This window comes from Tiliqua scincoides, chromosome 4 (genome assembly GCF_035046505.1).
Source record: "Tiliqua scincoides isolate rTilSci1 chromosome 4, rTilSci1.hap2, whole genome shotgun sequence".
Lineage (NCBI taxonomy): Eukaryota > Metazoa > Chordata > Lepidosauria > Squamata > Scincidae > Tiliqua > Tiliqua scincoides.
This window is the reverse complement of record NC_089824.1, coordinates 46,895,817-46,920,826: the sequence shown is the minus strand read 5'-3', so window position 1 is coordinate 46,920,826 and position 25,010 is coordinate 46,895,817. Positions and strand designations below refer to the sequence as shown.

The 25,010-nt window shown below is 41.0% G+C and overlaps 1 protein-coding gene across 1 annotated transcript in view; it reads right to left on the bottom strand.

The window, feature by feature from the left end:
• The window catches only part of ST18 (ST18 C2H2C-type zinc finger transcription factor), a 155,884-nt gene that overhangs the window by 28,160 nt on the left and 102,714 nt on the right, over positions 1-25,010 (bottom strand). Inside the window, exons 6-11 of the mRNA XM_066625063.1 lie at positions 22,325-22,459; positions 20,472-20,562; positions 17,874-17,978; positions 15,961-16,166; positions 12,436-12,647; positions 337-582 (exon numbers count right to left, since the gene is read on the bottom strand). Of these exons, the coding sequence (XP_066481160.1) occupies positions 337-582; positions 12,436-12,647; positions 15,961-16,166; positions 17,874-17,978; positions 20,472-20,562; positions 22,325-22,459 (995 nt within the window). The remainder of the gene's footprint in view (positions 1-336; positions 583-12,435; positions 12,648-15,960; positions 16,167-17,873; positions 17,979-20,471; positions 20,563-22,324; positions 22,460-25,010) is intronic.

Sequence of the window (25,010 nt, the reverse complement as noted above, 5' to 3'; positions counted from 1 at the left end):
CACATGATTTCTAAAAGTTGGGTGCCGGCTTCTTTGTAAGGAATACTTTCTAGAGCACATGTTAGTGGTTTTCATAAGTTTTCAAGCACATACATTCTGAAATACCCCCTTTTTGCATGTATCTTTTAACTGAGTAGCAAACATATTCATGAGTCTAACAGAAGGTCTCAGTTAAGTCATAATCATTAACACATCAACTTCAAGCCTGCAGTGACTCTTATCTTTGGGCATGAGACTTAACTGCCAGAGTTCAAAGTGACCCCTGGGAAATAAAATCATCTAAAATTAGAGGTGTTATTTATTTATTCTGCATATTGACAACATGAGAAGAGATACCTCTTTCTCTTCCTCTTTTCTCCCCTGGCTCTTGCTGTAGTTGATAGGTGTATCCCAGCCTTCTTTTTCACACAGAGCCTGGTAGAAGGTAGCATTGACCAGGATGCTGCCTGATTTGAAAGGGGAAGAGGAAGGAGTGGGCACCATCGTAGTGGAAGAAGTTAGAGGTATAAACTTGTCTTGGGTTCGGTTCTTTTTCATGCTCAAATCGAGGGTGCCGTTTTCATCCACTTCTATATCAGCTCCCTGATATGCAAAAGGAAGGAGAGAAATGTTTAGACAGTGAACAGTTTGTAGGAACAACAGAAGACATGTGGAGCTTTTAAGGGATAAATGTAAATGCCTGCTTTTATTTAAATGTATCTAAATCTAAAACCAGCTTTTCGATTTACACCAGTTAATGTTTAATTCTTAGGCAGACTTACGCAGAACCTCCATAATGCTCTTTCCATGTTTCTGCGCTTAAACACAGTAAGTGTGATTTGAATAGGATGCTTCTTAAATGTAAACTATATATTCTAAATCAGAGTTTTTGAAGTTTAGCTTTAAATCTCCTTGATCGTTTCACTCTTACAGAGAACTATGATCCCCTTTCAGATAAAAGCATTAATTCACTGCTTAGTTCATCAACAGTTTCATGATTACATTGCACCCCTTCCCCCCACATGCTAGAGATATATTGCAACAGCTGTATTGGAGGGGGAGGGGAGAGAAGCACACAATCAAACTAGAGGGGCATTTGTCATGCGTCTTTCATAAACCAGTGACTGTATCACTGTAACTCAAATGGAATTTGAATCAGAAAAATCATTTAAAAGTTTTATTAGAATAGAAAAGGCTAGATGGTGCCTTTGAAATGCAGGCTTGCAGCCCAATGCCTGGTGCCCAGAGGAGCTGCGGTGCCAAAATGGCTACCATGGCATACTATAGGTACCGCACCAGAGTGAGTTTCCACAGGGGAAGGGTTCAGGCCCCCACAATGGGTCTCCTCCAGTCTGCGCCAGCTATTTTGCTGGGCCCGACTGGAGAAGCATAGGATCTGGTGGAGCAGGGCTCCGCTGGTCCCACCTCCTTCCTGCCCCTGGAGGTAAGGACAAGAAGTCTGTGCTGGATTTGGAAGTGCACAGGAAGCCAGCAAAAGGATTTATGGGAGGGTGGGGTGAAAGCAATGAGTAAGGTCAGTGATTTTGGCAGTAGAGTACTTAATGGAGGTGAGGGGACTAAATGAGTCAAGAGAAGATTAGGAAGGAGGAGTCTGCAGTGCTTAAGAAAATAGAAGACTAGGCATGAGCTAGATCAATGTTTCTCAACCAGTGGTACGGATACCACCAGTGGTACTTGAGGTGGTACCCACTGGACCCCTGTTGCTCAGCAGCAAGACTAGAAACATGATATAACAAACAGCGGTAGGAGACTCAGCTCAGTGGGCAGAGCTCCAAAGCATGCTTTACCATGCTCAATAAAGCCCCCCCCAATCCATCCTGAGCCTTTTACTGGTGTTTGTTGCATTGCATCTGGCTTTCCAACTCAGAAGTGACTGGCAATGATGTCATCACCAGTTACTTCTGGTGGTGCTTCGAATAGGTGGACCATGTGAAGTGATACAGCGGACCACAAACACTGAGAAGCACTGAAGTAGAGTTTTTGCCAAGGGGGCAAAAGACCAGAAAAATTGATACATAATTCAGTGGAAATTCTGTGGACAGGATTTTTCCTAAATTCATTAAACTACTCCAGTAACCTATCTGGGTGTAACTACTGTGCTCCAGTTTCAGCCATTTTTTAGTGTAAACGGCCTCCATACATGGATGCCAGCTTTGGGTCTGTGTTTTGAAAACTTAAAACAATCAAGCCAATTGCCTGGGTGCAAGTGAGAAACTCCTGCATGTGCTCCTCTTGCCTGCCAGAGTTCACATTTTCAATCCCTCAGCTTAAAGAGAGAGATATGCTTTATTATATTTATGGGAAGTAAATACACTTCTAATATGTGCATACTAAGATGCTTTGCCTATATCTTTCTGCCCCTTTTTAGTAAATAGTTTAATCTCCTGTGATAGTTTTAAGCCCTGAATTTGACAGTACAGCTTATCCTGGATAATAACTTAGTAACCACAACATCTTATGCCATCTGTATAATATCAAATACATTTTTATACCAGCATTAATAAACCTTACTTACAAAAATCCAAGATATTAACTGTATCAGTGCCAGAAGAACTTTCCAGTATCTGACTGTTCTGCCATGATTACCCTTTTTGTTTTTTTGGCTTCGTTGCTGATATATATATAAGTACAGCCATGAAACAGAGCTACAAGTAATCAAGTTTAATGACCACTGTAAAGTAAAATGCTAAATACTGTAGTTGCTGACATTTTTCATGATAAAAAAACCCAAAAAAACTTGGGTTAAGTCTGCCTGACCAACAGTCACATAAAATGCCAGACCTCTGTGACAGATGGCCTAGGATAAGATGCCATGTGATAGGGCTGCAGTATTTATAGTGCAAAAACCATAAATAGTACAGTTTCTGTCACTGACAAATACCAGCTACTCCGAAGGCAGAGACAACAGAGCACAAATTTCATAAAACAGTCAAATTCTTCAATTAAATCACAAATCTAAACACGGTGGAAAACGCATCTGACTGTTGGGAATCCAGCCGAGTTCAGCTGCACCAGAGAGGGTTGGTTGGAAGACAATACATATTTGTGGAATTTGAGCATGAAGATCTTGGCTAGGATGATCGTCCCCGTTTGCACAGGAGTTAAGTTGGTGAGAGGACCACCTCATTCTGACTAGGAAGTACTGGGGTATTTGTAACCGTGTACAGATGGGGTTTAAGTGAGCTCACAGATGCACACAACAATCAAATATTGTCATGGAGAAAGAGCCCCTTGTGCTTCACAGGAGGATGGGCCCCATGTTTACAGCATGGCTTTTTATTCAAACCAGTGTAAAATTGTTATAAACTTTTGCTACAGTTGCAGCAAATGCCCAGTGGAGAACGATGACAGAATTCCAATTTTCTGTTTTCCATCCTCCTCCATCAAAAGATCTTTCCTGGTTATTCTTATGTTTTAAATACACATTTATCAGTGATTCACTCAACAGAGAGTAGAAAAATAATTATAACAGTTTAAGAGGGAGGCATGGTTTCTTAGCGCACTACTTATTTTAATCAGGTGTAAGTTTAGCTCTCCAGAAGGGAGAGTGTAAGGGCGTGTTTGGGTAGCTCTCCAGAAGATAAATGACTTTGAGAAGAATCATGCAGTACAGTTCTCCCAAGAATGCATCATGTCTGAATGAAGGTGTTAACAGGCATGAAATTAGGAGTTAAGAGAATTAAATATTTAGGAATAATAATAATAATGAAGAACTCGAAAAACTTGGTTGAGGCAAATTATAAAACAACATGGAGGAAGGTACAAAAAAATTTAAATCAATGGAATAATAGATATTTAAGTATTTTAGGGTGATAAGGGCAATTAAAATGTTTATTTTATCTAAGATACTATATCTATTTCAGGTGCTTCCAGAGTGGATTCCCAGGAACCAATTAGTTATATGGGATCAAGAAATAAAAAATTGGGTGTTTGGGAAGAAGAAAGCTAGAATTTTAAGGAAGGTTATATATTCACCACAGGAAGATTTAGGATGGGGAATGCCACATTTGGAAAGTTATTATGAAGCTTTCCAAATAAAGATGTTGATGGAAATAGATGCGAAAAACTTGGATAAATAGGTGAGATGGGAAGATACAATAAACAGAGGAGGAGGTCATTTTGGAATATTTACACAGAAAGTGAAAAAGGAAATAAAAATTACAATAGGCCCAAGACAGTCAGCATTAAAAGTTTGGGGGAAAATGCTATACAAGAACTACTGGAGAAAGTGGGAGGAAAATACTGGTTAAGGATTTTGGCTTTATATAATATTTTATTTATTTATACATTTTAATTTATTTTATTATTATTATTATTATTATTATTATTATTATTATTATTAATTTAATTAATTAATTTTAAAACAAAGATATTGCCGAGTTTTAAATGAAGAGGATACTCAATTTGAAAAAAATATATAGTCTTAAAGTGGATAATAAAAAGGGTATGGCAAAAAAGTTATACAATTTATTGAATAAACATAAAGACTATATGATTAGGTTAATACAAATTAAATGGGAAAGAGAAGTGGGAATGTCAGTACAGGAGATAGACAGAATAATGAAAGGAATATTGGAGATTAGAATGGAAAAATTTAGAGAACTGACTATGGAATTAATATTGAAATGGTATAGGACACCTGCCCAACTGGCTTATATGATTAAGGGAAGGAATTCAAATTGTTGGCACTGTAGGAGGGTAAAGGGTTATTATGCCCATCTTTGGTGGGAATGTTCTAAGGTAATTGATTTTTGGCAATTGATATTTGAAAAGGTGGAGGAATTATGTAACCTTAAGTTGGAGCTCTCTGGGAAAATGTTATTTATGGGAGTTTAGGGAAATAAAGAAAGAAAGAAAGAAAGAAAGAAAGAAAGAAAGAAAGAAAGAAAGAAAGAAAGAAAGAAATCAGGATTTATTCAGTTATGATTCTAGCTATCCATGCAGTTATAGCATATGGATGGAAAGATGCATCAAAATGGACTGTGGAAAAATGGAATTGGTATCTATATGAATGGATACAATCAGACATAGTATCAATACTGAAAGAAGGTGGAGTTTTGTGTGTTTGAATACTCCAATGCAAAAATCCTTCTTTGCACATAGAAAACTAGCACATTAAAAGCTAGGCTAGAACCTGTGGAATATTGAGTTAGTATTCCACAAGCAGCAAGGGAATAGAAATGCAATTATTGTGCAATTTTACCCAGATTTGGAAGTGGAATAATCCCCGGCTTTCCAAACCCCAGTCTGGAGGCCGGAATCAGGGCTTGAGGAAAGCCCTCCCTCCGTGCGCGCAGTTTACTTTTCCATCTCTGAGCAACCTGTATTTCCAGTAGATCTGGGCATCAGGATGCTCTGGGCAGTCACATCTGTCCAGACATCCTACTGCACAGCCTTCTGGGATGCCAGGCAACAGACACAACCGTTCAAAGTGTCCTAGTGCCCAGATCTACTGGAAATACATGTGGCACGGAGGCAGAATGGTAAGCTCTGGCCCGAACAGTGACTGCACTTTTGTCGGACAGTGGGCACGACTTTGGTGACCGCTGGTGTACTCCAAAGAGCCGTACAGGTAGCTTAATCCTAACCAGTGCCAGAGCAGTTTTTGTACATTGGCTTCATAATTATTTGAGGGCACTGTTGTGATAGATTGCACTAATTCACTCACAGGTAGCCTAGCTAATTGAGGCTAGGCTGGTGAAATCTGGTGCTGCTGGTCTCCCAAGAACATGAGGCTTTGCATGAAATCATCTGGGTGCTCACTTGGATGCTGTCCAGAAGGTGCCTGTTATGGGCTTGGAACAGTAGTAACCTCATCACTTGTTAAGCAATTTCTAATTATCTAAATTTTAAAAGGGAAGAAAAAGTTCATATAGATGTTCTGTAAGCAATGCACATTACATTGTTTATCTGTCTGCCTGTCTTAAATTCCTTTCCACCAGCTGTTACTCAAGGCAAACCTTACAACCAACTATTTAAAAAGTATAATACTGTCAAACACAACTTCACCACAAATAAGGCTGATAAAAAAGCTGATAAAAAGGAGCTAAAACAGCTCCTTTTAAAACTCTTTTTTAGCTCTTTTAAGCTCTTTTTAGCTCTTTTAAGGAGCTAAAAGGAGCTAAAACAGCTAATTGTCAGTCAAAGGCTGCTCAAAAAAACTTTGAGTAAATAAAATAGTCTTCCATTGGTGTCTCAGTGGTAGTCAAGGTGATGGCTGCTCAATGTACCTGGAAAGGGAATTCTATGGATGAAGCATCACCACAAAGAAGGCCCTGTTCTGGATAGTTATCTACCCCATGACCAAAAGTGGGGAGACCAGAACAGGATCTCAGCAGTCCATGTTCATGTTAAGTTCATGTTAAGATAATGGATTCACTCTAGGGCAGGGGTGCCCAAACCCCAGCCCTGGGGCCACTTGCGGCCCTCCAGGTCTCACAATGCAGCCCTCAGGGAGCCCCTAGTCTCCAATGAGCCTCTGACCCTCTTAAGATTTGTTGGAGCCTGCTCTGGCCCGAAGCAACTGATCTCAGTGTGAGGGCAACTGTTTGACCTCTCACATGAGCTGTGGGATGAGGGCTACCTCTACTGCTTGCTGTTTCACGTCTGTGATGCAGTAGCGGCAGCAAAGGAAAGGCCAGCCTTACTTTGTGCAAGGCCTTTTATAGGCCTTGAGTTATTGCAAGACCTTCATTCAATCATATAAGTTCCATCTTGAAAAAATTCATTTATGTTAATTTATTCAAATTTGAAATGTAAATTAATTCTTTTTTTCCTCTGGTCCCCGACACAGTGTCAGAGAGCTGATGTGGCTCTGCTGCCAAAAACTTTGGACACCCCTGCTCTATATACTACAATACTACAATACTATTGTAATACTACAATAGGAGGGTCAATACTACATGCCCTCCTTCCTGAATTTTAAGTGTTTCTAAAGCCTTTGGTCTTTGACTTTTAAATTGTTCAGCAAGAAGGAAAACCAATCCTATGGTCAGTATGATGGCCAATGTAAGTTCTTAATTTGATAAACATAAAATGTTTTGTTAATGTTAAATCAATTTAATATGTTTAGACCTATTAGGTAACATGTACTTAGCTTCTGGCCAATCTGCATTGATTTACATGCACATCTTGAATACATTAAGGCCCTTTCAACACATGCCTGACCACGGACCAGTCATCAGTCATCAACTTTGCTACAACTAGTACAAAATACAAACGCGTACAGAGACACCATACATAGTTTTTCTCCTCGCTTCATATATTCCATGCAAGTGTCTTTTATTTTTCTGTTTTATTTTCTTTCAAATCACACTATGCATATGCCATTTTGTCTAAACATGTGGGGGAAATAAACCAAACACTAAACAGAATTCTTGGCAAAAGGCAACGAAGAGGCTAAAGATAGACTGCACTGCTCATCTCTGCCTCTTTGACAGGCAGCAACAACATAAGCCATAGAACAAGGGAAATCTGTATTCTGATCATACCTGATGCAGCACAAGAACTTGCAGTGGGTTGAAGCTGAAAGCCTGATCAGCTTTTCAAATCTTTGGTTAACCCTGACACCCAGCCTAATCCACCACAATGCCCTGCACAGCAATGCAGCAGTGCCAATGTAGCATATGCTGTACCCCATGCCAGTCCAATGGCTCTACTCATACATGAGCCAACAACATCGCTGGTGCAAGTCCATGTGGACCTGTAAAGGAGGATTAGGTCCGGAAAGGGGATGAGGATTCAGCTGGTGCCGCGGCCACCGAACCCACCCCCTTCCTGGGCCTGATTGCCTTCCTACCCTGTTGCCTCTCCATTCAGAAAGTTTAAAGCGAGCAGGCAGGCAGCCTGCAGATATAAGAGAAACCAAGAATGAACACTAACTTCCCACTTCCTGTTCACTCTTAGTCTCCCTTCTAGGCTGCATGCTGCCTGCCTGCTTCTTTTGCTATAGCTTTCTGTTCATAGTGTTCATTAAAACAAGGCACATTGTTACTTCAGTGCAAATGTATTCAACATAAACAAAAGTAAAATGGCACAGGGAGGCTGTGGGAAACCGTGGATAACGAGATCAGTGGATATTAGATCCACAGATACCGGTGGACACCTGTACTGTTAAAAAGTCATTGAAAAATGACAATATTTTATATATCATTGATTATAAATTAATAAAGACATTTGCAGTCTGATTTTATCTGGATTCAAGTAACTAAATTCATTTGAAGAGGATTGAAAAAAATTATATAAATACACCATGTAGCACTGCTGAGTTTTTGTGGATTCTATTATCCTTATCATTGATCATTTTATATGGCTGGTTTTGCCAAAGATGTGGTTCTCAGGTTGCAATCTTATACACACTTCCCTTTACATTTTCCTTTATTTTTGAGTAGACAGTAATAGGCCTATGCTGTAAAGCATTACATTTTCTGGGTGCTACTAGTATTTACTGCCATTTTCTTGTTTAATTTTGTATTGTAAACTGCTCATAAAGCATTGATGTACAGTGATATATCACTGTAATAAACACAACACACACACAAATAGTGTAGGGAACTGTTTTTTTGTGTGTGAAACCTGGACATGCAGAAAGCTTTCACACTATCTCTCCTATAAAACTTATTTTGAGATTTCAGTTAAAGTTGGGGACTTTCCATTCATCTTTTTGCCAGATTAATCAAAACTTGGACACTTTAAATGCTAAGGGACCAATGCTCCGTTCCACAATGAATAAAATTAATCAGGAAATACAACTGACAGTTCAGATAACATATAGACAATAATGGATTCTGACTTCATCCCCAATGTTAAATTTTGAGAGCTGGTGAACATTGTTCCAATCTCCTGTCTATCCATCCCATCTTCACCACGCAGAAAATATTTTATTGCATGATGGTGAGCAGAACAGATAGTCTAAAGAGAAGAAATACTATGGGCATGCCAACGAAAGAATATATTAATTTCAATTATTTTGTTTGCATCTTTTAATGTGACTTGGGTGACTTGGTATTAAAGCCCACCTTTAAAAATAATGACAATTTCACAGCCTCCATTTTAAATCCCATTGCTCAATCATTCAGGACCTATTTCCAACCAAGCAAAAGCAAAATGAATAGATGAAAGTCATTTTCAGATATTTGGGCATAGATTGTGCATTGATATCTTTTATAGGTTACTTATTGATAAGTTTTGTAATCTGTATGTATTCTAGTCATATTACGTATGTATTTTCCCTTTTTTGTTATTGTTCTGTTCATTTTTCTTATTTTTTCACAAATGAAGGAGAAGGAACAAATTAGAAAAATGAGCAAAATGAATGGAAGCTGCACAAAGCTACTGGTGTTTATTCATTTTTAAAATCAAAGATGTTCCCAGTTGATTCTCAAAAAGTTTCCATCTATAAAGTAAAGGAAAAGAAAGGGAAACAAATACATATCTTAATGCCAATTAAATGATGATACTGAGAAAATGGCATATACATTGAAAATGAATTTGTTTATTTATCTGAAGAATTCATTTGAAGAAAACAAGAAGAAATTTATTAGAAGAACACAGATCTTTACAATTAAAAAAAGGCAAGTGTGAGAGACAAGAAAGAGAACCACAGAGTAATGACCACATCAAATTACTGTATACTCAAACAAATGTAACAGTACTCAATTCAGGCTTCATTTTCAAATCATGACAATTTGTTTTATTTTAGGTACATGCATCCAGAGCTTATACGTGTATCTATTTTCCTGTTTAAAATCCCCATTTCCTAAAAGTGATCGGTATCCAAACCAAATAAAAAGAATATGTGCGATTTTGGTCTATTCCATCTCTGCGAGCTTTACTTGCCTTCACTCTGGCCAGAAGCTAATTCTAATTCTTCTGTTAGATATTATGTACCACTGGGTTGTCATTGTGCCCTGCTGGAAGTTTGGCAAAAACTTAAGGCTGGCAAAAGACAAGGCATGAAGACCATTTTTAAAATTTTATTTTTGGATGCAGCCCACCTCCATCCCTACTATATGCCCCAAATGCCACCATGAGTTGTTACAATTGCTTCCCATTCTTTGGCAAACACAAAACAGGTGTACAGCTTAAAAAAAAATCTTATGTATGGTCCCTTTATTACCTTTCTTTGGCAAGAAAGGTCTGTTTCTAAGGTCAGCCAAAGGTAGGGGAAGCAATTTAGTGCAGCCTCTGGCATCAGCCACCTCTGCAATACTAGAAAAAAACAAAACCCCTCTGCCATAGCCCAGCACTAGGACATTTCTCTGGCCAGCATTGTGAATAAAGCTGTGGACATAGGGAAAAAAATCAGCATCAAACTTGTGCCTTGTGCAGCTCAATCCTGTCTTGTGCTGGAACAGGCAGGCCTGGAGGTGTGCAAAGTAGCTCAGCCAGAGGTAAGGGGAAATTCTTCCCCTTACCCCCAGGTAAGCCACCACAGCCCCAATGGGTCTCCTTGGACTTGTGACACCTCCAGAGGCACTGCTCGGGTATTAGGATTCGGCATAACAGGATTCGATAAACAGCCTGTTTATCAGGCCGGTCCAGCCCTATCTCCCTCTCCCTGCCCACCCCCAGGACTGCCCTCCGCCCACTCTCCCCCACCCCAGAATGCCTCCTCCTCGCCCTACCCAGACCCCTGCGTTCTCCGAGCTCAGCTGACACAACCAACCTGGAGCAAGCCGGCACGGAGGCTAGTTGCAGCCTCCGTGCTCCAGCACACCTCTGTGTGCTGGTGTGGCATGCTCCTGAGGAGGCGCAAACATGCTGTACAGCACGTTTGCAACCTGGACTTGAGCTGGCCCAAGGGCACTGTAGAATTGCACCCTAAAAAGTTTTGGATTGCAAGGCTATGGACACAATTGGCTCCATGTTGCAAGAGTGGTCACTAAAAGCAAAGCAGACTTTGCAATGCTGAATGCAGGCCTGGGGCTGTTCTGATTCCCCCCCCCCACCCAGGTGAGACTTTGCTCATGAATAGCACTGTGTTACATGGAACAGGAATTCCACTGAAAGAACCTCTCTTCAGTCGGAATGGGCTCTGTTGTTCTCTGAGACAGAGATCTACCAGCCCGTTCAGTACTCTTCATTGTGTAAAGACCAGAATTGCTGTTCTTTACACAGTGAAGAGTGCTGAATGCGCTGGTGCATCTGTCTCGGAGAACATAATCTATAATAATGCATTCAACATTGCCTTTGTGCTCAAAAACTTTTCTTACCCCATTCATTTTCCATCCCCTATATCCCTCCAGCTAAGAAGCTGCAATGCTTTTGTACAAGACATCTGCCAGTGTTATAGCTTAAGTTCTAGTAGAGTTCATGACACTACAAATAATATCCAATGGCACTCCTATGTCTTACTATACTGGTCCTAACAGTGCAATCCAATGTATCATCACTGGTAAGACCTAGTATATTCTATGGGATTTACTCCCAGTAAATGACAGCCCAGTCCTAAACAACTTTTAAGTGCCGATGTAACCACAGTGCAGCCTGAAGTAAGGGAACAAATATTCCTTTCCTTTGAGGAGCCCTCCATGACACCCCCCCCCCAAAGGATTCAGCTTATGCCCTTTTGGCATGGCTGCCTTGTCACTGGAAAGTTGGTTAGGATAGGGTTGTGAGTTTAGGATCTCAGGCTGCAATCCTAACTATACTTTCCTGAGAGTAAGCGCCATTGAACAAAATAGGATTTACTTCTGAGTAGACCAGGTTAGGATTGTGCCCTCTGTTAACTATTACATTAACTATTTGCAAGGCAGTATGGTCAGAAGTGCTTTACAGTCTGCACTGTAAAGTTTTAAACCATAGTGATGCTTTTTGGCACTTTTAAGGAACAGGGAAAATAAAATATGATTACAATAAATCTGGTAGAATTATCAACTGAATGAGCAATTAGGTATGGAAGTAACCTCCCCACACACTGTCCATCTCTTCAAAGACCACTCCTTCAAAGTGGTCTGAAAAAGAACCAGCTCCACAATGGGTCAAGGAGTTATTGGTTTTCAGAAACGTCTGTGAAGACATTTCCTCCCCCCCCCCATTCCTGTGAATGTTATCAGTCCCATAAAACACTCTTTGAATGCGCTTTAATCCATGGCTTAAAAACTCGAACAACATACTAAATTATGTTTTAAACTCATCCAGCCACAAAAGCCTTAGTATGTTTGTAGAAACATCTTGTAACAGATTCTGTGAACAGATTCTCCAGTACTTGGAATGCAATCATCGTGACTGTCTACAACACAGTTCTTGCATTGCTTTCCCAAGATCCCCCTCCCCACAAATCATTCTTCTTCCTCTCTTCAAAAGAGCATGAAGAATAGAACTGCTCTTTTTTTTCTTTTTTTGGAGGAACTGAATGCAGTAACTAACATGAAAGACAGTTTATTCGCACAGTTCAGTAGCTTGCACACCCTCCAGGTTCTTGGACTAGCCTACCTTGGCAGACAGACTCTGTGGTTTGTTGGAGTGGATCTCTGCTGCTTCCCTGCAGTGGGTGGAAAGGTTCAGGATTGCAGCAGCTGCTGCTATGTGGGTGTCTTCACTACATTGACCGTAGCCATAAGAGTTGGCATGGCAAGGGCTCTGTGTGTGGGCGCTAGCACTAGGCAGCCGATGCGAAAATTTTCCTGGGTTGGAAAAATGCTTTGCTGTTGAAGAGAGATTTGATTAGAAATCGTTTGCATGCAACCACCCCCCATGACAGATCCTGGGTTTCTGTGGATTGTTATTTCAGACTACAAAATATATGAAAGAACAATAATCAAAGAAAATCTAATCTTGGCTAGAAATGATTAAAACAAGAAGCTCCAGGAGTTCAGACTTTTAAAAGATTGGATCACTTTGTTGTCAAAATTGATAGGAACTATACAGATGGACTTTTCCCCATTCAAAATGTTGAATCTTTCACTCAAGATTTATTCATTCCATGCACAGGAAATTCTGTACTCCAATCATGTTTAGTAACAGAGGAATAAGAATGGACAAAAGCTGGGCAAATTTGTTGCAAATAAACTTGCAAACTTATTTAAGCTATAGTCGATGCATTACATTGTCTCTGAATTAGAACATATACTATATAAAGCAGACAAAATTGTTCAATCAATGCTATAACAATGATGGGTGACAGCCAAACATTGCGTGCCTCACGTTTACTGTGGCGCATTTACTCATCTCGAGAAACATATTTGATTCTTTGAAGGGCTGGAGCAGTTAAATAAAAATACTGTCCCAGACAAACGTGAAATATAAGAGCCACAAAGAAAATGAGCATAAAACACGTCTTTGCTATTTTAAAACAAGAAAATGAGCTAAAGGAATATTCAGATCACTGAATTAACAAATACTTGCTATTTGACATAGAATAATATGTATGCTATGTTCTTGAGAAGATGGGGTTCAAAAATAGCAGCTTGTGACTTTAGTGCTTGTTTCTCACTATGTTGGTTCCCCCCCTTTGGCCCCCTGTTCACCTTAATTGTGGAGATATTTTTGCTTTCATTGACCTGCCATTGATTGCTAAAGTAATGACATCCTTTCTACTTGTAATTTTAGTTATGTTTATTGATTCTTGTTGAATTATATTTCATATCGGTACCCAATGCTTTATCCCAAAATTAACTCTCAGAGGAACTATCTACAGCCCACCCCCCCTACCCCCCAATTTCTCTTTAAACATTTTTGGCTTCAAAAAGTGTTTGGAGATCAGAGTTAAAACCAACGGAAAGGAAGATCTGGAGAAAATAACAATGACTTCCCACTGAAGAGTTAGTCACGCACCAAATGGTCAAACAGTCTTTTGGCCTGAGACAGATGTAAGGAGAACTTTTATGAATTTGAGGAAGGGTATGTGTGGCGGAGAGGGTTCCTTCTTAAATAGAAATGCAGGACAATTCTGGATATCCATACAGAACATGTGTGTGTACTACTCTGACTTCCAGACATTATTTTGAATTGCCTGGGGATACTGCTTTAAAACCTATGCATTCAAAAATGAAGTGAATTGAAGCTTCATAGACGTTTCCCCCCTAATGCAGTAATAATGTTTTTGCCAAGATTTTGGATACCCCAATAGACACCCATGTAGTCCAGAATGCTGTTTATCCTACCAAGAAGAGGGTGGGACTCATGTTCTTGAGGACTGCCCCCCTCCCAGTCCAGCACAACAGGCTTCTTCACCCAGGGAGTGTTATGTTTTGATATGTAAGATATATGCTTATTTTATATGCCAGATATATATATATATATATATATATATATATATATATATATATATATATATATATATATATATATATATATAGCAACATTTTCATCCTCACACCAGTGTGAGTCCTACCACATATCACAACAGTATTCCCCACTACAGAACTCAGGAATATCCTGAGACGTAGCTAGCTGCTATGAGATGGGTGCCTATTTATAAGCAAACTTCATTTTAAAGTTAAACTGTTCAAGTTAACGCTTGCTCTCACAGCCCAATTCTAAAGAGTGCTGGCATAGCAGGGCCACTTGTCCCATGCTGTATTCAGTGCTGGGAAGGACTAGGCTGAAGGTAACCTCGGGGTAAGGGAACGTTCCTCCCCTTACCTTGGGTAAAGTCACAGGCTGTGCAATGGGGTTAATCAGATCTGCACCTGCCAAATGTATTGGACTTTCAAGCCTTGGATGGGAATAGGATTTGGTGTGCACCACCACCACTGATCCTGCTCCCTGGGTCCAATCAGCCCCATATCTGCCCTCCTCCACACCATCACACCCCTATTTTTCTGCATATTTTTATTTGGTTTGGACCTTCCTATCACCTGCGGTAGCTCCAACTGCGGAGCTGTGGTACGTATCTGACTCACCCAAAGACTGCTGGGTCATTTGAATGCTGTCACCGCAGTTCACTTGTTATTGATGACCTTCTTCTTCAGACCAGTAAAGGATTTAACTTTGAGCCATGTTGGCAGCGGGGGGGGGGGGGTAAATTGGGGGAGGGTTGAATTGGTTCAGGGCAAGGGACACGCTGGGAGCAGGAGAGGGTAGGAGGAGGGAGGATTTAGGTGGCAGCCATGCACACTGCATCCTATATCACCTTCCTGGCATTGACTCATCCCCTGACTCTCCTCACATCGGCTAAACAGCTGGCATAAGTCTGAGGAAACCCATTGGAGACTGGTCAGCCTATGGAGAGGTAAGTAAAAATGTTATGTACTTACCTCTCCTGGGCCGTCTGGTCTCCTGCCTGCCCATAGCATGCATCAGGGGATAGGTTTGGGCTAAAAGTGTTTTACGTAACAAAACTAATAAATAAATGGATCCCTGTCACAAAAGCATTAACAATCTAAACCAGTGGTTCCCAAACTGTGAGCCGTGGCTCACCAGGGAGCTGCAGGAGCCAGCCAGGGGAGCCACAGGATGCTTGAGGAAAAACCTGCTGCCCTATACAATGTAGCCCTAATAGGGAGCCACCATCAATGGCCCAGTAGGTCAAGGGAGCCACCAATTGAAAAAAGTTTGGAAACCAGTGGTCTAGATGCAGGAGAAACACCAGCAAATCGTCACTAAGTCAAGATGCTATGCTGGGGTGAATACTTCTCTCCCTGCATAATGTAAGAGAAGCAGTACTCTTTGTCTAGTTTGTTAGTTTTCTTGTTGTACAAGTCCAGCTCTTGTTACTGCTCAACTTTTAAGAGGACCCTCATGGATCTGGGACTTCCCATTCTTCTGGAAGGGAGATTTTCCGAGGTGGTCTCCTTGTTTGGTATTTACTTGCCTAGGATATTGGTGTCATCTCAAGTAAATTCAGTTTTGGAAAAAGGTGGGATGAAAGTGGGTATTAGTTGTAAGATTCCGACTCTGCATCCATCCATCAAACTATCACAGGCTGCACTGATGTCACATGTGAGTTTTTACATGCAAGCTGAGATACAAAATAAAGAAAAAAATGACAGTGAATTTTGTCTGTCTTCCACTTACATTGTGGGATTTGCATGGGTTTTTGTCCTTGTGCAGTTGGCATCATTGTGCATTTGCCAAAGACTTGGGCATCAAAGCTGGCGTAGTCAAATGGTACTTTCCCACACTTCTCTTGCTCCCTTGTAAAGGTGGCTCTGGGAGATGGGATTGGTTGGGCAGATCTGCAGTGAAACTGAGACAACTCAAGTTGCTTCGCTAAGTTTGTCCTACAGAGACAACGAATAAGGCAGTAAGAAAACAGAATAAATGAGAATGCAGGTTCATTGCCTGTATTCTGATACAGCACACTAAAATATTAGGAGAGGACCAACTCCTACAGAATCTTGTTATAAGGCTGACTGAAGCTAGCAAGCCTAAAGTTTACTACTGTTATAATTACTTAAGGTTTATTTAAATGACTACTTATTTCTGGAATGTGTTTAGGATGGCAAATGAAGTAGAAAGGGATTTGGGCAGGATGGGATGGATCATGGTGGCAGTTACTGGTCTGACGCATCCCCAGCAGGCCCTTAGAGTTATGCCAGAAAAAGAGCTTGTGTAGATCTGAGGATTCCCATTGGGAACCACATGGCGGCTGGGAAGGTAAGCAAAGTTTTGCATTTCTTACCTGGCCCAGCCAGTCTAGTCTGTGATAGGCGCACAGAATACATGGATACCCTGACAAAGGCCCTGCACCCTGTGCGTCAATCCCGGATAGTAATAGGTCATAAGACCTCTCTGGGCAATTAAAAAAAAACAAAAACCTTTTGCCCCGAGTCTCCTGCAGAATAAGTACACTGATAATGTAAACAAGCTACAAATAGAACTTGCCGAAAATCAGTGCCATGATGACAGTGATGCAAACATACAAAGACATGGAATTTGAAAGAGGGTACAATCACACTTACAGTCAACTTACTTCAAGGCCATCAATTACTATGGGTCTGAAGCAGTTTAACTGATGAGGTTCAAAGCTAATAGCCTTCAGATTGAAAAGAACTCACAAAAATGTAGATATTATAATTAGTCCCTCATCACTCGAATACAGTGATTTTCAAGCAGTGTACTGCAGCACACTGGTGTGTCATGAATGGTCCATAGGTGTGCTGTGGGATTTGGTAAATGTATTCATTTATTAAATAAATATCATTTTTAATAGGGCCATTAAGGGATATGAACCCCCAACCAGCAGCATGGTGTGCCTTGTCAATTGCCAAAAGATTGATGGTGCCTTGGACAATTCTAGTGCCTTGTCAATGTGCCATGAGATGAAAAAGACTGAAAATCACTGCAATAATGAATCAAAATTAGAAAATATTCACTGGGGGCCATAAAAGGTCAACAAAGTCTGCCTAGTCAATTTAGAATTGTGGTGTAGTTTTTCAACCATATCAGCTAGAAGCTTCTGGAAAAACAAATCATACAAATACTGATGGAATACTCTTGTAAAGTCTGCTATTTGATCCACGTAGGAAAATAAGCTTGGCTATACGTACCGAAAAAGTAGTGATGTGAATTATCACTACAGACTGTTTTCTTAATGATTGAACTTGAAAGCATTCTGGGGATCCCATGACATAAATGGATTATCTACCTTATTACTGTTCAAAAGTTCAATCTACAAACAATGGAATCAGAAGAGGAACATTTCGGGGTGTTACAAACAGTATTAGGGTGCAATCCTAACCCCTTATGTCAGTGCTTTCCAGCACTGACATAAGGGCAATGCAGCTCTGAGGTAAGGGAACAAACATTCCCTTACTTTGAAGAGGCCTCCATGAGTGACACCCAACTGCAGGATGCAGCACATGTCCCACTGGCACCGCTATGCCAGTGCTGGAAAGCACTGACATAAGGGGTTAGGATTGCGCCCTTAGTGATACATTTCTTTGAACGATTGTATCTGTGCCAGAAATATTACAAGTGATTCTTACCTGTGGACCTGATCATGGCACTGCCCCATTTTGGGAGAGTCTTGTTGACTTTTTTCCTGAGACATTGCCATTTTTTCAGCTGCAGCAATTGGACAACCAGAAAGACTGTTTAAAAGAGATGTGCCACACGTGAGTAACTGATAACTTATATTTCTTCCAACCAAAGTATCAAAATATTAAATTTGTACTATGGCATACAGAAAAAATACTGCAGTCTTGTCTCCCACATTATTCTGATGTTGCCAGGTCTTGCTGGGTTCTTTTCATTTATCCCAGTTGGTAATAAAGATTGTGAAAATTCATCTCCACAGCTATCTCAGGCATTCACATCTTGCTGGGAACTGTTTCTCATCATATGTCTTGGTGTTCCTTTATCCAAGTAACAGTCCAATACTATCCAATTTTCTGGTGCTGATGCAGCCATGCCAACAGGGCATTCCCTGCATCCTGTGGTGTCAGGGTGGGCCTCTTCAAGCTAAGGAAACATTTGTTACCTTACCTCAGGGCTGTGTTGTGGCTCATCAGTGCTGGGAAGTTGGATAGAATTGGGCCCTAAAAAAGGCCCAATCCTTAGAAACGTAGGGCCCAATCCTATCCAATTTTCCAGTGCTGGTGCTGCTGTGCCTATAGTATAGGGTAATGTTTCTCAAAATGTGGGTCGGGACCCACTAGATGGGTCGCAAGACAGGTGGGTCCCCATTCATTTCCATATTTTATTTTTAATGTATTAGACTTGATGCTACCATGATATGTGACTGCATTTGGGGAAATGTTATAGACCTGTACTTTTAACAAACTACTATGTATTTTCTTTTAACAAAGATAGTAAAGGAAACTTAGTCCTGGGTAAGTGTGGATAGGATTGCAGCCTAGGATAGTTAAAAATGTTCCTGCTTGATGATGTCACTTCTGGTCATGACATCACTTCCGGTGGGTCCCAACAGATTCTCATTCTGTCCCGGTAGGTCCCGGTGCTAAATGTGTGAGAACCACTGGTATAGGGTATGCAGTGTTTCCTGTGTTGGGGAGGCAGTCTTGGAGCCTCCTCAAGGTATGGGAATGTTTGTTCCCTTACGTCGGGGCTGCATTGTGGCTGCTCCGGTGCTGGAAAGTTGGATAGGATTGAGCCCTTAGAGCGGAAACTTAGAGAGGAATATTTTAACTTAATATACATAAGAAATTGTTGCAATTGACATGTGTACACTTAATCAAATCGCAAGACTGAAATGTAGCAATTATAATTCCAAACCGTAATGAAAAAATGTAATGCTTATTCTGACATTTGTTCCTGATATCCATACTAAAGTCAACCCAAGTGAACCTTATCAGTGATTTGTGGGTGTTGGACCAAATCACAGTGAATCACAGTCTGAACATATGTTGGAGAAGTCAGAAGATTGAATCAGCACACTAAAGTACACTGAAAATGTCAAATTGAGTTGCATTCACTACATAAAAGGCATGTGACTTGTCCTTTGTGTTCATAAATAAGGTCCTTTGTAATTCACTTTAATATTTGATTAATTTTCACAGTTGGAAACATTTTGGAGTAAGGATTTAACTGTGACTTCACATACAATTCAGATGAAGCTACATAATGATTTCAATCATTTACTAATTTAAAGCAAAAAGCAATACCTGAAAATAGGCAGGATACATTCATGGGTTCTTGTAAATTTCATATGTATCACTAGATGATGAGTCATAAGAATGCATCGTAGAATAGTATTTCTATTTGATTTAACCATATACAGTAATGAAAATATTCTCAATACCATACTAAAGTGAAAAAGAGACTAATACAGCCAAAGCCATTTTCATGTAAGACATTTCAATTGAAAAATTAAGTACTGCATATGCTTAAGGTTTCAATCCTATACATGCTTTTCCGAGGGGAAGCCCATTGAACACAGTGGGACTTCTGACATGTATAGGACTGTGGTGTTACAGCCCAATCCTGAGTTGCCTGGAGCTGCTGTGGTGCCGAAAATGGCTGCTGCGGCATCCTGAGCACAACCGGGCAGCCACCAGCTGCTCCTTGGAGGAAGGGGACATTTGTTCCCAACCCCCAGATAAGGAAAGTAGCTCCGCAATAGGGCTATTCAATTCTGCGGCAGCTCTGGAATGCCTCCTCCCCACCTGCCCCCACCTACCTCTCCACGACCTGGCAGTTTGGATGACCACCAAACGGCGGACAAACAACCTTTCACCAGTGCTAGCACTGGTGGAACAGTGAGTTTGCACTGGGCTAACTCTAGTACTGGGCCGGTGCTAAGCCCTACAAACTTGCCTTATGGCACATTCGCAACAGTGCACGTTGGCCAGTGTTCAGAGCTCAGGGTTGGGGTCTCAGTCCCTCCCACTAAAGTTACTGAGACCTAAAAGCAACACATTTTGACTAACTCATGTCCTAAATATGAACACAGCTGAATGGAGTATATCAATCATTCCTTGGAAAAATTTCCTTGAGGTAGCTAAGTGCTTAGATAATCTTTTTTAAAATCTCCATTACTGACTGAGTGACAAAAGCAAATAAAAATTTTAATTTCTGATTCAGAACCAGAAATTACCACAACAGTGGTAATAGACTATGATTACCTTCTGTGAGTGTTGCGGTTGCTATTGACATGTCCTCTTCCTGTACACCCAGGAGTGGGACACTTTAGAACATTTTCGTGCATGGCAAGGACTAGACATATTGGGGGGAAAAAAGAGTAGCACAAATATACATCAATTCCTAGTGCAATCAATCAATTTTTTTTTTTTTAAGTTAGCATTATACCCATTTAACAGACAGCTGATTTGTTTAGACTTGTGGCTAGAATCTTTGTAGTTATTTGATATCAAACATTTTTTACATAAGAATAATATTCCAGAATGTTTCAGTCACTGTCTGTCTTCATGGAATTGTAAACAAGGTACACCATGGATAACAACTCTGCTACATAGTTGCAGATGCAGGTGGCTCCATGTTTGTAATAAGTGGATGGAACTTCAGGTAGCAGATTGGTGGAACCTGTCTTCCTGCCAATCTCCACTGATTCCCCTCCTCCTGCTTCCCAAACGTGAGAAGAAAGAGGGGAACGAAATGGAAGAGCATTTCCAACACTGTAGCCCACCACACTCCCTTGGACGTCCTCTTCCATTACATTCTCCTCTTCCTTTTCAAATCCAGGGAGCACAAGGAAGAGCGGCAGCAACTAGTACAGAGCTAGGTAAGAGGGGGCAGCATGTGACCTGCCCACTTCAGGCACTGGAAGGTCTTGGGTTGGCCCAGCTTGTAGAGGGACTACAGCTTAGTGTTAGACAGATGATCAACTGCAGGAACTCACCCCCAAATTCTGCCCCCCCCCACTCTTATTCCTAGCAGCATGTGCTTGCATTCACATACCAGCACTTACCACTGCATGCGTGTGTCCCACCTCCCCAGCATTCATCAGCCATACCTTTGTCATCCTGCTGCTGCTCCAACACCACTTTAAAGTGGCTGGGAGGAAGGGGGAATCCTGGGAGCAGAGCCATTCTTTCTGCAGATCATGGGAGCAGAACTGCAGTAGTAGGCAATAAAACCTCCAGTCCCCATCATCCTCTTGTGTGGTGTTTCAACACATTAAAGGATGGGATAGCTCGACTGAGCAGCTGGGCAGATGGTGGGCTAGGGAAGCAGGCATCCCCCTACCAGCTTGCCAACTTTCGTAGCTCAAGGACTAAGGCAAAAGGTTCAACTAACCTCATGGCTGGACCAGCCCTGGTGGGACAGCACATGTTTTCCATGCAAAAGAACCCAGGTTCAATCCCTACATCTCCAGAAAGAATTGGGAGGAAAGACCCATGTCTGAAGCACTAGAGAGTCACTGCCAGTCAGTGCAGGCAGTATGGAGATGAGTACCAAGTTCACACCTCGGGATAAAGAAGTAAAGGAGCTTTGACTGTGTTGGGGGGGGGGGGATTCAACCAACTCTAACCCTAGCCATCAGAGGAAACATGGAAACATTAGCACCTGAAAACAAGTCAGAGACTGTCAAGAATAGTTTGTATCTGGAGCAACAGGATATAGATGTATTTGCACTACCCTCTCAAAGAGTAGGAATATACTCCAGCAGGAACTTTTGTAACAGTATTCCAATGCAGTGGAGAATAAGTTATTCTGATTCACTTTGGTGCATGTATCTGCAGTTACTAAGTTGAATTACTTTACTCCATTAGTAACTTCAGCAGTAAACTACTACTATGTGATGCCATTGGTGCAAAGGCAACCTGAATATAACCAGAACCTCTAGCTGTGACAGATAAATCAGCCAACAGAAGTACGATCGTACTTGGATCTTAGCCAAGTCACCATCTAATTCAAAATGCTTTTTAGCTGGTAATGTCCTACTGATATCAATGCAATTTACTTCTACATACCTGCAACTTGACAATGTGCTTTTCAGTACTGAAGGAATACTTACTTTCAAGAGGCACTCTAACTTTATGTGGGCAACCAGAAAGACTGCGGTGGTGTGGGTACAGTCCAGTCACGTGCCCTGTGCCATCACATCCTGGAATGGGGCATTTGGTCTCTCTCTTTTCAGGTCTAGGCAAGTCTGTAGAAAAATTCAATGAAGTTCTTTTCTGAACAGTGTTACTCAGATACACTAAGTGGAATGGTGTTAAGAGAGATGCTCTCATTTTATCACATACAATTTCCTGTCAAGGTTTAGAGAAATCTGACATGCTAAATGTCTTAAAAGTTTACTTTAAATCATGACTATTATTTGGCCTTGTAACATATAGTTAAGTTATACTCATTTCACAAGCCAGAAAGCTGGAGCCGTGCAGGAATTAGAACATCAAGATAACTTTAAATATCAGAATGGAACTACTCTTTCAAAATGTTAGGGTGTGATGCCTCTGCCCCTCTGCAGTCATCACATGTGGGCAGGTTCACATAATACAGCATGGGGCAGGTCACCCTGGGTGACAATAAATCACCAAGAGAACTAGTAAAATACTGCTCAAGGGATTTATTCAGGGGAATTTTCTTGGGGAAATACGGGCCCCCTAAAATGGGGAAAAATCTAGGTATATCAGTAAGTCTCTAAGGACAGAGATTCCACTGTGGGGCTATTCAGGTTCACATCTATTGGAAGCTTCTTCATGGCTATGGGGGAGGGGCTCCCTGTATCCTGAGTCTCCTGTGACTCAAGTCTTTCTCTGACCCTGAGGGTCCTTTTCCTCCCTACTGGTAGGGGGGAATCCTGGGGCTGTCCTGGGGTACTCGCCTGTAGGCATTAGCCCTAAATTCTTAGCCCAAGAATGACAGAAAAGTTCTTTCGCCTGGATGGGTCCAGTCCTTCTGTCAGTTCTTGCCAATCTGGGGCTCTTTCTCCTTCTACCTCTCTTCCCATTATCTCTTCCAAGTTTATCTCTCCCCTTCTCTGCTTTCACATTTCTCTGTCATTTCCTTTATGCATTTCTTTCTCCTCCTCACATGTTTCTTTGCCTGCTGCCTGTCTCCTCTTCACACCTGCCCTGGCTCCTCCCTTCCTAACTTGCTGGCAGCTATTGAACTGTCAGTATCCTCCCAATAGGTGGTGCAGAATGATGATGTCTTCATTCCACTGCCTGTTGGCCACAGCTGGCTCCAAGGACTCTTGCCACACTGAGGCTTGAGCAAGGCAACAGAGTCCACATTGTTGTCAGTTAAACCGTGCAAGAAGCTTCCTCTGCTCCATACATAGTACCATAGCTATACAGTGCATCATGAGATTTGTGGAACAGGTTGAAGCGTTAGTTACTAAGATGGGTTCCCATTTGTTGTTGTTGTTTTTTCAAAAGGCACAAAATCCAAATGGAATGGGGTCCATTTCATTTGGCTTCCATGTCTTCTGGGGAACAAATGGATATAAACCGAGGTCTGTTTTTGGAACCAACATTTTGTTGTCCATTCATTTTCAGAAGTTTTTAGAGACAGAAAATTCTGACTATTGTTTTCACTGCTGCCTGTGTTGGTGATGTCAAGAGCTCCAATGTACAATTCCTTCCTGGTTTGGGCCACCTTGATTGTGCTTTCTGCCCCAGATTCAGTATCATCCCAAGGCAGAATGGGTAACAAAATAGACCATTACACGGTCACCACCAGTTTTCACAGAGGTGGCCATTTTTCACCCAATTTGCACTTGAGTAACTTTGAAGCCTAGGGCAGAACAGGTATTCAAGATAGCTGCCAGGAGGAACTCTTGCTATAGGTAAAGTTTGGAACTCCTGCCATAGGCAAAGTATCTCAACATGTTCCACAGACCAAATACAGACAAAACGAGGAAAGCAGTGAGATAAACTACCCTACTGCATATGCTCAGCAGTTATTTTATGTTTGACTATATCGGTTTTTTTCAAATATATTTAAGCATAATAAAAAATGAAACATAATCGACTTCAGAGCAGTGTGACAGTGTGACCACACAGCTGAGGGAGCATAGCTGAGTTGGGGTTAGGAAGCGCTCACTTCAGGTTGTAAATTGTTCAATAAAGTTGTGGCCCTTTGATGACAATCGATACCTCATGTCTTTATGGGGTGTGAGGAAAATCAGAAGCTGCCCTTGAATTGGGACTGGCCTAGGCTATCCACCACTATGATATTCTCAGATCACAAATACGCACTTCCCCGTGGTTTCTCCATTAGATCACAACGTTCTAGGGAGCCACATCAACAGAACTGATGTGATTCCACTGAATTTATAGAGGAGCTGGGATTTAGGCTACAGTTTCCCTTAATAGAGGCCTGTGTAACCTGTGACCCACAATTTATGCAGGCCTGACAATACAATAGATATGAAAAATACAATAGATATATATCTATATACAAAATACATACTTTCTACAATGCAAAGTAAATGCAAACAAAGATTTTAAAAAAATCTTCCATTTACTTGAAAATTCAGTATTTAAAAATACATATGCTGAACTGAATCATTCCTAAGGAATTTTATGACACTGAGGATTTTAGGGCTCACACAACTAAAACAATTCAAAATGTATATAATCTGTCAATGAATTCAGTTATAATTGAGAACCAAGGATTTCCTAGGGCCTATGTCACATCAATAAGAATCTGCAATGCAATGTGTAATGACCCATATTACACAACATATGCAA